The 15,362-nt window shown below is 50.7% G+C and overlaps 1 protein-coding gene across 6 annotated transcripts in view; it reads left to right on the top strand.

The window, feature by feature from the left end:
• Nucleotides 1-15,362, top strand: part of SEMA5B (semaphorin 5B) — a 40,194-nt gene that overhangs the window by 14,112 nt on the left and 10,720 nt on the right. For all 6 annotated transcript variants that reach the window (XM_088028502.1, XM_088028554.1, XM_088028569.1 and 3 more), the window contains exons 4-10: nucleotides 5,302-5,364; nucleotides 5,751-5,849; nucleotides 6,395-6,608; nucleotides 7,275-7,560; nucleotides 9,865-10,000; nucleotides 11,170-11,377; nucleotides 11,476-11,683. In XM_088028502.1, the coding sequence (XP_087884628.1) occupies nucleotides 5,302-5,364; nucleotides 5,751-5,849; nucleotides 6,395-6,608; nucleotides 7,275-7,560; nucleotides 9,865-10,000; nucleotides 11,170-11,377; nucleotides 11,476-11,683 (1,214 nt within the window). The remainder of the gene's footprint in view (nucleotides 1-5,301; nucleotides 5,365-5,750; nucleotides 5,850-6,394; nucleotides 6,609-7,274; nucleotides 7,561-9,864; nucleotides 10,001-11,169; nucleotides 11,378-11,475; nucleotides 11,684-15,362) is intronic.

Genomic DNA, 15,362 nt, shown 5'->3' with positions numbered 1-15,362 from the left:
ACAATGTATGAGCTGGACTTCTACAAAGAAAAACTTCTCATCTCCTATTTGGTTACCCAACCATATAGTCATATAGGAAAGGCAGGATAAATGTTTGATACTCTTTCTTTCTTTACCACGTTTCAAAGAATGAGCTGTTTTGCTAGTGTCTGTCAATGCTCAATCTGTCAATGATGATCAGTTAATTTTATTATTTTATTATTATTACAAACTCAAAACGGCTTTAAACATTGTTGCTGTGTTTCAGTCCATTGCAGTTATCTTTCATGACTATCCATCTCTGCCAGTAGGGGGCCTCTTCAAGTTGATTCCTGGGTCCTTTGACATGATGACCCTGGTTGCCTTTGGTTGCATCCTTGCTGTTCGGTGTGAGGTGTGAGGAGATGTTCCAGACTCACCTTGTTGTACATTTCCTAACCCCAGACCTGGAATCAGCCATTACTCTAAGAGGCCGGTTCCTTTCAGTGGGAAATGGCTAGTTGATTTATTTTTAAATATAAAGAAATAGCCCAAAATCACCAGACCTATCAGGAAAGCCTCTAAAGTGAAAGAGAAAGATCAAATCAAACAAGCAAATAGAATGAAGAAACCCGTAAGAAAACAGGGACAATAAGAGAAATATAAGAAAACATTTTAAAAAATCAATTAGAAAAAAAGAATGGAATCTTCTGAGATATAAAAATGTACTGTTTTATAAAACAATAAATTAAAGCTATGGAAATTAAAAATGTGATTGGGGAATAAAAATTGAATTGAAGGATTAAAAAATGAGGTTGAAGAAAAATCTCCCAGAAATTAGAACAACAACAACAACAAAAAACCAAGAAACTAAGAACCGGGGAGAAATAACAGAAAATTAGAGGATCAACACACAAGGGCCAACAGTTGACTGGATTAATGAGCTACAGAAAAGAGAACAGAGGAAAAGACGAGGAAGAGATTAAAGATGAAATTACATAAGAATATCTAATTACATAAGAAGAGGATGAGTCTTCACATTGAAAGGGCTGAATGGGTTCCCAAAAGGGACACGCACTAAGGTACATCAGTGTGAAATTCAGGATATTGTTATGAAAGAGAAGATCCAAAATGCTTCTAGAGTCTAAAGAAAAAGAAAATGGTCCTTAGAAAAGTTGGGGAATAAGAATTACATCCAACTGTGGGGTGCCTGGGTGGTTCAGTCAGTTAAGCATCTAGCTCTTGATTTCGGCTCAGGTCATGATCTCAGGGTCATGAGAACCAGCCCTTCATCTGGCTCCATGCTGAGCGTGGAGCCTGCTTAAGATTCTCTCCCTCTCCATCCCGACCTCCTCAAAAAAAAAAAAAAAAAAAAAAAAAAGAATTACATCAGACTTCTCATAGCAACACTGGAATCTAGGAGACATTGGAAGAATAAATGCCTTTAAAATTCTGAGTGAAGATTATTTCCAACCTAGAACTCTGTATCAAAGCTATCAATCAAGTATGAAGATAGAATGAATCAAACATGCAAGAATTTTAAAAAATTGAACTACCATGGGGCTGGCTCAGAAGAGCATGTGGCTCTCGATCTCGGGGTCGTGAGTTTGAGCCCCATGTTGGGTGTAGAGATTACTTAAATGAATAAATAAAAAGTTTTAAAAAATTGATCTACTATGTTCCTTTTCTTAGGAGGATACTGGAGATGTGTTTCACCAAAATAAGCAAGTAAATCAAAAAAATGGGAAACATGGGATTTAGCAAAAAGGAAAGGAGAGAAGGTAAGTCCCAGGATAACAACCAAATAGGAGGCCCGAGGAGCAGCCAGTCCACACTGGGACAGGAGCCTGGAGGCTGGGGCGGGAGGGAGAGGACAGGAACGAATGGATGATCAGAGCCATTCGTGTTTACAGTTAGTAAATGATAATGAGATGGATTTGTAACACCTGTTGGACATTTGGGAAAAAATTAATGGTACGTACGTTGCAAAACAAGCAAATGAAGAAAATCAAGCCATTATTCAGTCCAGGAAAGACAAAAACTCGGTCAAGGAGGAAGCCTCATCAGAATAGGCATTATTTTATGGATTCTCAGATGCACATTTTGACATTTTAATGAGTCTGAAATCAGGCCATGTCTTTCAGTTGATGGCGTCTTAGTCACCGTCAACCAGACTGCTGTCCTGATTGAGTTGTCCTCGCCTATACAGGTGTGAACTTGGTCATTATTCTGATAACAGCAACCCATTAACATTCAGGCCACAAACCATTTTAGGATCATAAGAGGGGGGAATATGAGTCCTGATTTTTTGGAAAACCTTCTGTGGACACCTTCTGGTAAGACCAAGAAGTACCAGCATCCAAACTTGCAGAATGGGATCCATAGCTCAGAAGAAAATTCTGGAGACCAGAGTGGAATACGCTTTAAGAATTGCTGCATCACTGAAGCCCTGGGTGGTTCAAAAAAATGATCCTCTAAAGCAAGCAAACATAACAAAACAAATGAGCACTAACTGACAACTGAAAAGTGACTCAGAAGAGGCAAACTGAATTCAAGAAGGTTTAAGAATACTTAATTGGGCTTGTTTCCATTTTTCTTTTTTGTACACACAAGATTGATAGATGATAAAAATTGTATGTCTAAATAAGAGCACTTTCGATAAGTTTACATTAAAAATTTAAGTAATAACGATTTGACTGGCAGTGTATTTTCTTCCTTGGTGTTTCATATTACAACCAACTTTTATATTCAGCGAAATACAGGGTACTGGTTGGTAGTCGTGAACAATTTTTATATATTCATAATAATGTAAATACCAATGTTGATTTTAATTTAAAAATAATTATATTAACATTTTAAGTACTTAATATTACATAATTACAATGGGAGGATGGGGAGAAGGGAAATGTATGTGTGCTTTGGGGTGGGGGAGAACGGGATGGGTGATTGGGAAAAATCTTTACCTCCATATCAGGAAGTCAGAAGAGAAAGTCTGAGATTGATACATATTTTTGAGAAACAGGATTAAAAAATTCAATTCAATTAAAAGAAATTCTATTAAAACAAACACACACAGAGAAAAAGCTAAAAGCATTGAAAGTGGTTGTCCTTAGGAAATGGGATTGGAGTGGAGGAGGAGTGGGTTGCTGGTTGTGTTTTTTTTTTAATAATTTTTTCATATCATTTGACTTTTTCAACTCTGTACATCATTACTTGGATATAAATAATTTTTGAAATAAAATAAAAATTTTAAAAATGACTCAAACGAGCCTGTTCTGTGCTGTTACCATTTTAAATATACATATCCTTTTCAGGCCATATGTTCTAACTTTGGGCTTGAGAGATCTATTCACTGTGAGAAGCTGCAGGATGTAACAGAGAGAGCTCAGCTCTGGTGTTAACTGTCTGGGTTTGCATCTTAGGCTTGTTGCTTATTAGCTTTGTGACCTTGGGTGAATTGCTCAACTTCTCTGAGCTTCATTTTCCTCACCTGTAAAATGAGCAAAAGTCTACATGTTTCACTGGCGGTGAGGATCCAAGAGAGAGGTGCTGTCAAGTCCGCGGCACAGTGCCTGTCTGGGTATTCAGCTCAGGGGAACTTGAACTGCTTTTGATTATGCACAACTGTCTCACTGACCCAGCCAGTGGAACTCGCATCCCCTTATGAGCAAGACCCCTTTGCCCACCAGCCCCCATCCCTCCGCAGCCACCCACAGTCTGGACCTTCAGGCCCGGCCCTCTGCAGTGTCTGTGGGCCATTGCTCTTGTCGGCCCCAGGGGCCCCAGAGTTGCTTGTTTCTGTCCCTCTTTCCTCTCACATCAGACTCAGCCAGGGAGCTGATGGGGTCCTGAGGATCACAATGCCTCCATTGTTCCTGTCCAGATAAACCCCATGGCTCTGAGGCCAGATGCCAGGGGTCCTTTGCCCTCCAAGGTCCAGGAGCAGAGGCCTGCCTGAGCTCCAGGCCTGGCGTCGCAGGAGGAGCCCAGCCTGCTCAGAGGGCTGATGGAGACGTGAGCAACTTGTCTCCCCCGCCCCCCCCCCACTCCTGAATCCAGGCTCTGCCAGAGTCAGCCTTCCCTCTGCCCCACAAAGCAGCCATCTTGGACCTGTGGGTGGACAGCTGCCTGCAGCTTCCTCCCCCAGCACCCTTCTCCCACATCCCGGTCCTGGAGCTCTGCAGGCAGGGACTTCATGGCTAGGAGGAGCTTTGTGAGAAATTAAAAGCAGGTTGGCTTTTTTGTTGTTGTTTCCCATTTGGATAGAAGATCTGCTTGCTCAGGGCTCCCTCTCCCAGGACAGGTAGGCAGTTCTTGTTTATACATGTGACCCAGAAATCTATAACGAGCCACACACCAGGGCTGTTGACATTGCCTGGACATGGAGGGTAGTGCTCCCCCTGCAGTTGCTCTTCAGAGGCTGGGAGGGGTATGAGAGAGTAGAGACAGAATAGGTGAAGAGGAAGGGGGGTTCCTAGGTGGGGACCAGCCCTCTCCTAATGTCATGGACACTTGGGAACACGAGTCCCTGAGTGAAAGCTGGGTGCAGGTAAGGATGCAGCGCTCATCGGGGTGGGCAATGATGCAGCAGGTGCACCCCACGATAGAGCGTGAGTCATGCTACGAGGGAAGCAGACAGCACAGCGTCAGGGAAGGGTAGCAATTACAAAATGGGAAGCCCAAGGTTCTGAGACAGTGGGATAAAGAGAAAAAACACACAGAGCCTTTGAATCAAGAATGTGGGTTCCAGTCCTTGCTCTACCACATGGCAGCAGCAAGTCACACAGAATCTGAGTTTCTTCACCGTTAAGGAGGGAAAACAAACAAACAAACAAACCATTTTGCAGGATAATAGTGGGAAAATTAAATAGATCTGTCTCTAAGGTTTGCAAATCTAGCCTTTCCTCCCTCCCTGCCTCCCACTCATTTGAGGGACATCTGGCACATAATGGAGGCACGTTTTCCATCTTCCACTCGGTCTGGGGTGGTCCTGAAGGTCCTCCTTGGCCACTTCCAGCTCCCTGGCTGACCTAGGGGAGGAAAGATGGGGAGGTCCCAGGACAGAGCTGCATGGGGATAGTTCAGCATGAAGACATTGTTACTGCTGGCCTCCCTGACCCAAGCAGGTGGGGACGGTATTGGATTGAGGGGTCATTCCTCCTTAGGGTCTCTGAGTAAGGAGATCTGGCAGGCCTCTGAGTCCACGTGGATATAGTGAGGGGGGCCCTTAACCTGCTGGCTGTCATTGACCCTTCCCCAGCATCTGGTCCCCTCCCAACCCTGACTGCTTCCTGCCCGGCGGTGAGCGGCGCAGGGTGTGATGTCTGTGTGCCCCTCCTATAGGCCACGGAGTGGGCCTCCAACGAGGACACGCGCCGCTCCTGCCAAAGCAAAGGGAAGACTGAGGTATGTGGCTCCCGTGGTCCAGGGGCCTGGCTTAGAGCTGGCAAGAGGCTTATGGTTGTGGGGATGGAGGGGCACCATGTGGGTACAGGGCTGCCTGTGGGAGAGGCCCAGCCTGCAGGTGCAGGGAGGGGGGAGCTCTGGGGGCAGGTAAGGATGCAGCACTCAGCATCGGGGTTGGCAATGACGCAGCAGGTTGGCCTGGGGGTTGGGGGGATGTGTGAGGGGAGGGGATGTCTACAGAGGCAACCTGAACTTCAGATCAGGGCACATCGGGGACAGAGGGGGTTGTTCTCAAATGTTTGTGGTGCAGTGGTGTGAAGGAAGACACCCAGCCCCACAGGTGGTGCCCTTGTCCCTCTCTTACTTCTCTATCACTATTGCTTTAGGAGGAGTGTCAGAACTACATGCGAGTCCTGATTGTCACTGGCCGGAAAGTGTTCATGTGCGGGACCAACGCCTTTTCCCCGGTGTGCTCCAGCAGACAGGTGGGGCCCCCTCAGGGTAAGGCAGACTAAAGAGGGCATGGAGAGGTTCTCTCACCCAGGCACCACACAGCCTTGGAGTGGGGTAGCCAAATTTAGTAAAAACAAAAAACCCCGAAAACAGAAAAGAATTCCCAGTTAAATTTAATTTCAGATAAACAGCAAATTATATTTTAGCGTAAGTATATCCCATGCAAGCTTTGGGACATACTTATGCTAAACAATTAGTCATCATTCATCAAAATTCAAATGTAACTGGGTCTGCTGTATTTTATCAGTCAACCTCACCTTGGAGGGTCCTGACTGGGGGGGAGGGTGCAGGGAACAGAGGCTGATGGAGCTCCTGGCACAACCTCCTCCCTCCATGATGGCAGCTCCCTCAGAGGGACTGTGAGAGGGGGGAAGTGAGGAGGAGGTTGGAGACAGGGAGAGGCTCAGAGACACCAGGGACCCAGAAGGAAGCAAACTCTGGGTTTCAGGGGGGCGGGGGAGAACAGGCAGCGCCTGGGTCTCAGGGAAAAGTGCCCCTATCTCCCCGTCGTCCCCAGGTGGGGAACCTCAGCCGGACCATAGAGAAGATCAATGGTGTGGCCCGCTGCCCCTACGACCCACGCCACAACTCCACAGCTGTCATCTCCTCTCAGGGGGAGCTGTACGCGGCCACCGTCATTGACTTCTCAGGGCGGGACCCTGCCATCTACCGCAGCCTAGGCAGCGGGCCACCACTTCGCACCGCCCAGTATAACTCCAAGTGGCTCAATGGTAAGGGGGCACGGCCCCGGGGGTGGGGGCTCTCCTGCCAGCCAGCCTACCCTGAGCCCTACCAATCCTCATTCCTGCCCCCCCTCTGAAAGGGATCACACTGGCTTCCTCAGGAGGCCCAGAATCGGGCAGATGTTTGCCCAAGGACTGGAGTACACTGGAGATGGACTCCAGATGAAATCACAGATGTACCCAGAACAAATGGAGGGGAAGCGATGAGGGCAGAGGAAGAGTTGGGAATTCATTAGGAGGAAAGGTTATAGGAAAGAAGAGGTTGGGAGAGGGTGGTAGTAGTTTCCTTTCCCTTGGAGCTGAATTCCTGCTTCTCTACTGATTGGCCTGTGGCCTTGAGCAAGTACTTGACCTCTCTCTGCCATAATGTTCTCATCTGTAATCAGAGGATAATCATAGTACTTACCTCGTAGGTTGTTACGAGGATCACAGAAAGTACTTCTAATAATGTCTGGTAGGCAGTGAGTACTCAGTAGCACATATTAACTATTACTATAACTTCATAGTGGAGGTGGGAACAAGATTAGTTAGAGCCTCCCAGTCAGCAAACTGTCCAAGGGTGTCAGGATGCCCATCTGGGAAAACGGAAGTCAACTCTGTCCCCTTCCTCCCCACTGGCCCGACCCACCCCTTTGTTCCTCTCCTGCCCCCCAGAGCCAAACTTTGTGGCAGCCTACGATATTGGGCTGTTTGCATACTTCTTCCTGCGGGAGAACGCGGTGGAGCATGACTGTGGACGCACCGTGTACTCTCGGGTGGCCCGCGTATGCAAGAACGATGTGGGGGGCCGCTTCCTACTGGAGGACACATGGACCACGTTCATGAAGGCCCGGCTCAACTGCTCCCGCCCAGGCGAGGTCCCCTTCTACTACAATGAGCTGCAGAGTGCCTTCCACCTGCCTGAGCAGGACCTCATCTACGGGGTCTTCACTACCAACGTGTGAGTCCCTGGCCCTCTGCTGTCCCGTCCCTGCCTCGTGGACTGGTGGGCATGGGCAGGTCCCTCTCTGGGCCCCTGTTTCTCCTTCTGTAAAATGGGGAGTGCAGCCGGTCTTTAGGGTAAACTTGCTCACACATCACACACTCCTAACTTGCTGTGGCTTGCTGCCTCTGGAGGGGTAAGCACTTGTTCTGGATTGCTGTGAAGGGTAGGCCAAGGTCAGATCTGAAGAAAGTAAACAGAGCTGGATTATGGCTCTGTGCAGGAAGAAATTGCTGTGGTGAAAGGAAAATAGCCTGCCTTGGATGAGGTGATGGCAGCCCCGGGAGGGGTCCAGGAGCAGCCCTCTACGGGCAAGCTCAGAGAGAATTCTCTCCAGTCCCTTCTAACCTCAGGACTCTATGATCCTGCTAAACCTAACCAGCAGAGCCTCCTGGCAGTCCTGATGGCACTGGGAGACACAGGCTGGGATTCAGAGCCCCTTTTGTTTCCTGGGTGTATGTAAGGAAGGGTAGCCCTCATGGAGATCACGAGGCCCCCTCCCCCCACCTCCTCCTGTGTAAAGGCTGACCCAATCAGGTGATTTCACGTACAAAATGCTGAACGGGCAGCAGAGACCGAGGAACACGTTTGTTGTACAGGATGCTGGGCGAAGTTCTTTGTGAGGACCTCGGAAACATATGAGCCTAGAGTGCTGTGTGCTGACGCTGGGCCCCAGGTAGCGGGGACTGGAGGAGGGCCATGCTAGCTATAGGAAGCACAGTCTGAGAGGAGGGACAGGGATAAGAGCAAAATGGGGAAACAGGAGCAGAGAGGCCATCCAAGGCCGGGGGACACCCATCCATTGCAGCCCACGCAGGCCATGAGCCGACAGCCAGGAATTAATGACCAGCCAGGCAGTCAGCACAAGATAGTGGGCAGTCATGAGCAAGGGGCAGGAGCTGCTGGAGAGGCATCGGGGGACATGATGACATTGGTATGGATTGGAAATAGCTTCTGTATTATGTGCCTTCTCCATGCCAGGTGCTTGTCACGGTGGGGAAGGGAGGGAAGCAGGGGTGCCAGTGAGCAAAAGCAGACCTGGCTTTGCCCTTAAGGAGCTTTCCTTCTAGAAATAGTGGTTATTAAACACCCAATTTTAACTGTGATAAATGCTACAAAGGGAAAGGGCAGTGTGCAGGGAAGCCTCTACCAGTATGGAGGGGTAGTGGTCAGGGAAGGCTTCCTGTAGGAAGTGACATCTACTGGATGAGTGGGAGTTAACTAGGGGAGAGGAGCATTCCAGCCCGAGGGAAGAACACACACAGAGCTTTGGAGTGGGAAGACAGAAATGTTTGAGGAACTTAACGGAGACCAGTGTGACAGGAGCCTGGAGGGTGAGGAAGAGGAGAAACAGGAGAGGAGGCTGAGGAGCTAGGATGGGAAGAATTACGTCCTTACAGACTGCTCAAGGGTTTTGATCTTGATTCTAAGAGCAAGGAGAAATTATTGAAGGGCATGAAGCTGGCCAGAGACCAGCTTGGATGCGCATTTTGAACTGTTCCCTGTGGCTGCTCTGTGAAGAATGGATTCAAGGAGGCTGGACAGGCTGTAGGAAGGCCAGCCACGAGATCAGTGCAGCGTCCAGCCAGAGTGATGGGGGCTGAGGCCAGGCAGAAAGGGCAGGGAGGGTGATGGACACATTTGGGAGAGGATCTAAATGCCGAGAGTAGAACTGGAAACATTTGGCCGCATGGTACGGGCTCATAGAGACACCTGATCCCAGGACTGAACGGGTCTTAAGAGGTCATCCGGCTCAGGGTGTTGTGGGCTGTGCAGCATGAATCAGTGGTTTGATAACCAGCTTGAAAAGTAAAATAAAATGAAGAAAGCAGAATAGAATGGAATAAAAATAGTGGAGTATAATACATTTAGTAAGGGTATTGTTTCATGAAAATTCTTTACAGATGTGTGTGCTTGGGGGCGTATTATTTGGAGTTGTAATATGAAGTATATTTCTGACAGTGGGCTCTGGACTGAATGTTTGAAAAACACTAACTTTATTTGACCCTCCTGCTGGAGAAGGGAAAGGGATGAGGAAGTAACACAGAATGATCCCCCAGGGCTTCTCATCCGTGGGCCTTTCCCAGAGTTTCCAGAGTGTGAGGACCGCACCCTCCTTCCGTGTGGAAAGCACCGGGCTTGTGCTAGGTCCTCAGCAAGCCTTGGAGCTGTGCCGCACACAGTGCCTGGACGGCCGGCTGTGGGGCTTAAGGGACCAAGGCCCGCAGGGAGGGCAGCACCCCACCACCTCTTGTCTTTCAGAAACAGTATCGCTGCTTCTGCTGTCTGCGCCTTCAACCTCAGTGCCATCTCCCAGGCTTTTAATGGCCCATTTCGCTACCAGGAGAACCCCAGGGCTGCCTGGCTCCCCATCGCTAACCCCATCCCCAACTTCCAGGTATAGCTTCTCCTCCCCTTTCCCGCTCCTCACAGACCAGCTTTCCCTAGATGACCAGCCCCCCCAGCTGATTCCCAGCTGCTTAGCGCAAACACCAAACCTGTCCCAGCTGGTCTGCACCCATCTGTGAGGCCTGCGATAGTTCTCTAAGACGGTGGAGTGAGAACGGGAGAGTGGGTGGGATGCAGAGCAAGGGAGCCTGCTCTGAGCCATCTCTAAATGTGACTTCACACCTCCAGGGAGACTCAATATAGGAAACTAGGAGAGCACTCACAAGCTGTCTGGTCAGAACTGAGGGATTTTAGCTGGAGTTTGCTTGCAGTCTACCTAGCCTGGGTATTAATTCCTGGAGGGTCTGAGTGACAGGAGTGGTCAGGGCCCAGCCATGGATGATGTGAGCATCCCCTGGTGCTATGCTGGAGAAGAGGAAAGAGCCCTGAGGCAAAGGAAGCTAATGACGGTCAACCTTCAAATCCATCAACTTCCTGCCCACGGGGCAGTATGGAGCATGGGAAGACCTCAGACTTTGCAGTGGGATCATCCTGACCCAGATATAGCTCTCCCTCTGTGTGACCTTGACCTGGGTCAAGTCACCCAACTCCCGGAGTCTCTTTACCCTTGTCTGGTACTAGGGATAATACTCTTGACCTCAAAGATAACTGCAAGGGTTAAATATGCACCTGACACAGTGCCTGGAATGTAGTAAATGCTCCATAAATGGTAGTGGCCCTCCAGCTTCGCTTTGGAAGGCATAAGAACTTTGAGCTGGCAGGAACACAAGAGAGGGAAGGCAGGTTGTGGCCCAACATGGGGGAGGAGCACCTCCAGCAACAGTATAAAATCACACCACACTTGTTATCCACACTCAAATGATTCATTTTTAGATAACCCAGCCCCTTTTTCATCTCCCCCGCCCCCCCTTCACCATCCTCTGCAGGTCCCTCCTCCGCATCTTCTAGCCTCATTTCCCCTTAGTTCTTAGAGGCATCTCTCCCCCCCCCCCGCCAAGGGGTTGCAGGGAACGCAGCGGGGATGTTGGTGGGGGGGGGGCGGGATCAGGTAATCACGACCTGCCCGTGGCCGCCTGGGTCATGATGAGGAAGGAGAGGGATGGGGGACTGGGCAACCCGGCAGCTGGGCACGCGTGACCCTACCCCTTCCCGCGGTAGTGCGGCACTCTGCCAGAGGTGGGCCCCAACGAGAACTTGACGGAGCGCAGCCTGCAGGACGCGCAGCGTCTGTTCCTGATGAGCGAGGCTGTGCAGCCGGTGACACCCGAGCCCTGTGTCACCCAGGACAGCGTGCGCTTCTCACACCTCGTGGTGGACCTGGTGCAGGCCAAGGACACGCTCTACCACGTGCTCTACATAGGCACCGGTGAGCCTTCGCCGCCCAGTCTGGCCCCGGGTGGGGAGGAGGTTGAGGGGCGGGGGCGGGGCTGGGCCTTCAAGGCCCGCCTCGTCCGACCCCTCCAGAGTCAGGCACCATCCTGAAGGCACTGTCTACGGCGAGCCGCAGCCTCCGCGGCTGCTATCTGGAGGAGCTGCACGTCCTGCCCCCCGGGCGCCGCGAGCCCCTGCGCAGCCTGCGCATCCTGCACAGCGCCCGCGCACTCTTCGTGGGGCTGAGCGACGGCGTGCTGCGTGTCCCGCTGGAGAGGTGCAGTGCCTACCGCAGCCAGGGGTAAGTGGGCGGGGTGGGGGGGGGCAGCGGGAGCGGGACGGGGGGGTGGGGGGCGGCAGTGTGTGGGGTGGGGGGAGGGCGGGCCCCTGGCCCCCTCCAGGCTTGTGCCCGCCAATCGCACCTCGGAGGTGGCTCTCATGAGACAGAGCTCTGAAGCCACCTGGGGTGGCATCCCGGCACAGTCTCCGGTTGTTTGCCTTTGGACAAGTCACTTCACCTCGCTGAACCTTGGTTTCCTTGTCATAAAATATCTGCAGGGTTTTTGTAAAGGTTAATGGGGACGGTCTGCATAAACCACTTATCATTGCCTGGGGGAAGTGTGTGCTTTAGCAAATGAGGGGGCTGTTGCTATCCCTTTTGTCAACCCCAAAGCTAGGGCCTGCCAGCCATCTCTAGCTTACTTGATTGCGTCTCAGTCCCTTTAATTCAGAGAAAGGTCTTTATCTTTGAAACCACAGGACTTAATACCCAGATGTGAGGGGAGCTAGGAGACGATGCTCTGAGTCAGCACCAGATTTTTGCTTTTCTTCCTTCCTGACTTAGAAGAGGCAGAGAGGCCTGGCTTGGGTCCGGTGGAGATGAGGAACCATGTGGAGCTGTTGGTTGCATTTGCTTCCCAACTGCTGCTGAGACCTTAGCTTCAAGTGGATTCACGAGTTTGGCAATAATGGCACTGGCATCTCAGGGGGAACACAAAAGCCTATTCCAAAGCCAAATGGAAATGTATCTCCGATTCCTACCATGTGAAGCTCCTCTGAGCTGTGCCCCTCATTTTTGAGATAATCAAAAGCTGCCTTAGCTGGCATAGTCACAGACACATTGCCTCCTGTGGCCTTTGCAACACAGAAGCCTCCTGGCCGTGCCCATCTGTCCTTGAGAACTGAGAGACAAATGGTACCCCTGCTGCCAAGGGTCGTCCTCCAGCTCCTGTGGGGTGTGCCGGGCGCTGGGCAGAGGGCCGGAGGGCCGGGGAGGAGGCTGGATGGTCACAGTGTGGCAGCCAGGGAGGAAGAAAGGGAGAGCAGTGGGCAGACACTCAGGTTCCCCTCGGCGCCAACACATGGCTCCAGCAGCAAAACACCAAACATGTACTAAGCCCTACCATGCTCGGAGCACTTTGCAGGGTGGTGGAGGTGAGAGAAGGGGGACAAGATGAAATGGGCCCAGAACACTCTCATTTCCCTTGGCGCTGTGGATGTCTGGCTGGAGAGAGAAACCTGGGCCTGTAGTGGACATGTGGGGAGAGACAGTGGGGCATTGTACGCGGGGCTCCCGTGACCGAATTGGATGCGCCTGGGCTTCTCCCTCAGCTCCATCATCTGCTAGCTACACGATCCTGAGCAAGCCACTTATCCTTTCGAGCTTTCTCCTCAGGGGAAAATAGGAGGAAATTGTGATGGAGCAAATGATAGTTCATTCTGGGAGAGCTGTTGTAAGGATTGGGAATTCTATTCATGAAGTGCTCATGCATGGTAGCTAGTGTCCTTAGTCCCTTCTTATCTCCACAAATGCATGTCAGGGCCCTTGCAACCTCCTGGGCTCTCTGCAGTCTCAGCACCTGTGACATGGACTACAGGCAGCAATGGCTTGGCACAAATCACAGGCTCTCTGTTGATGGCATTTCCCCCGTATCTTGTGTTCTTTAACTCTTGCATTGTTGTTTTTTTAAAGATTTTATTTATTCATTTGAGACAGAGAGATACAGAGAGAGAGAGAGCATGAGAAGGGGGAGAGGCAGAGGGAGAAGCAGGCTCCCCGCTGAGCCAGGAGCCAGACATGGGGCTTGGTTCCAGGACCCTGGGATCATAACCTGAGCCGAAGGCAGATGCTCAACCATCCAAGCCACCCAGGCACCCCTCTTATGTTGTTTTTAAACTTTTCACATGGTCTTGTTCTTTAGGAGCTTGTAAATACTTGAAGGCAAACCCACTGTCCCATTACTTTTTAGACTTCACCAGGGGCCCACGCCCAGCCTAAGGCACAAAGTGGCCTTCCACACAGGACTGATCCTTCAGCTCACTGATCATTTCGCCTGAGAGGAGGTTGGTGCAGGAGAGGAGAGGGGAATGGGACCGAGGCCAGCTGGGAATGCCAAGGGAGGATTGGATCTGAACCTTTGCCTGTGGGCACTGAAGTGGTCTTTGAGCAGGGGAGTGGAGTGAATAGGTGTTTGATAAAGATCAATCAGACAGTAGTGAGCGACGTTGTCAAGGGGCAGAGGGTTGGCCAGTGTGAGCTAGTGTGGCTCCGGGCCAGATATGAAGTAATGGGGTCTGCAGTGGAACCAGAGAAAGGAAGATGCCGGGACATTGCCCCGCTCACATGATGCTGCAGAGAAGAGACAGGGGAGGTTTTGTCGTGTGGCCAGGTGGAACAGCAGGGTAGAAAGAGGTCAGTTTGGAGTCTGATACTTTCACTCTATTTGGATTCCTGAATTTGGGATAAGAGCGCTTGACATGTACAGTGAGATGCTGCTATAAGGCTCTAGGTGGATCTGAAAATGTGAGGTCTCATGATTGCAAAGTTAATAAAATGACCAGAGTGAGGCTGTGTAACCACCAATCTGTGCACCCCAGAGTCTGGAAGCCAACTATCACACTATATCAGAATTTGTGCTATTGGGGGGCGAGTTGTCACAGGGTTTTACTGTGTCCTAGGATCGACATTTCATGCTTTTTCCCCTCATTCCTTCCAAAGCTGGCAGGAGGATGAGGGTGGATTGGCAGAGTCCTTTTCAGGCCCCCCTCCACTGCCCAGAATCCAGGAGCTTGTCTCCAGTCCCCTCCTTTTGCTCAGGCAAATATCAGCCCCATGGGACATAACCAGGACCCTGGCCTGGCCAGAGAGAGACCAGGGCTCACAAGAGGTGGGGAAGAGGGAATGAGCTGCTGATTGGCTCTACAAAGCAGTGTTTTATGCATGAACACTCCCTTCCTCCTTCCAGCATGCCTTTCACGCTGCACTGGAGGGGGCGTGGGGGTGTCTACACTGGTTCACTCAGGAAGGTGGCTCGGAGAGTCTCCTCCCAACCTCTCTCCCTGACCGGAAATCATTTAAGATGATGGCCACTTGCTCCCAGGCTCCACCTTGGACAGCTCCCATTGCGCTACTGTTGCTACCGGGTGCTGGAATCCGCCCGCTTTCAACTTCCACCATCCATCTCTGTCCTGCCTCCCAGCTCATGGAATGAACCTGTTCCCTTTTGTAATGGCTGCTTGAGACACTGCAGTAAAAAAGACATGGTGATATATTATTGGTCTAATGGCTGCTGTTATGAAAGGAACTCTCAACTGCTACCCATTCTTACAGTCAGACACGCTTTAATTCTCTCCTTGGAGCTTTAATTTTAAGAACATTCCCTGCTCTGTAAGCTTTGGAGTGGTCTTTGGCCAAAAGCCGCAAATGTGGACAGGAGGAGAGCTCAAGCATTGGCTCCAGGGAAGTCGTGTAAGCCCCATCAGGCGGCCAGGGCCAGGGGAGGGCAGGGCAGGCGTGTTTGTGGAGAATCTGGTCTCTTTCTTGTCTGGGGGAACTGAGAGCTGGGTGAGAGGGTGAGGGAGCCTGAGTGGGGGTGCTGGGGCCAGCATCCACTCTGGGTTTTTCTTCCCTCCTTTCCTATTCTGTCACGGATTGGAAAGACAAGGCACTTCATCTCTTTGATTGGGAACCCTGACCAACG

The sequence above is a fragment of the Eumetopias jubatus genome, unplaced genomic scaffold (genome assembly GCF_037043125.1).
Source record: "Eumetopias jubatus isolate StellerSeaLion01/CBP00866 unplaced genomic scaffold, mEumJub1_p1.0 scaffold_1, whole genome shotgun sequence".
Classification (NCBI taxonomy): domain Eukaryota; kingdom Metazoa; phylum Chordata; class Mammalia; order Carnivora; family Otariidae; genus Eumetopias; species Eumetopias jubatus.
This window is presented reverse-complemented; position numbering and strand designations above follow the sequence as displayed.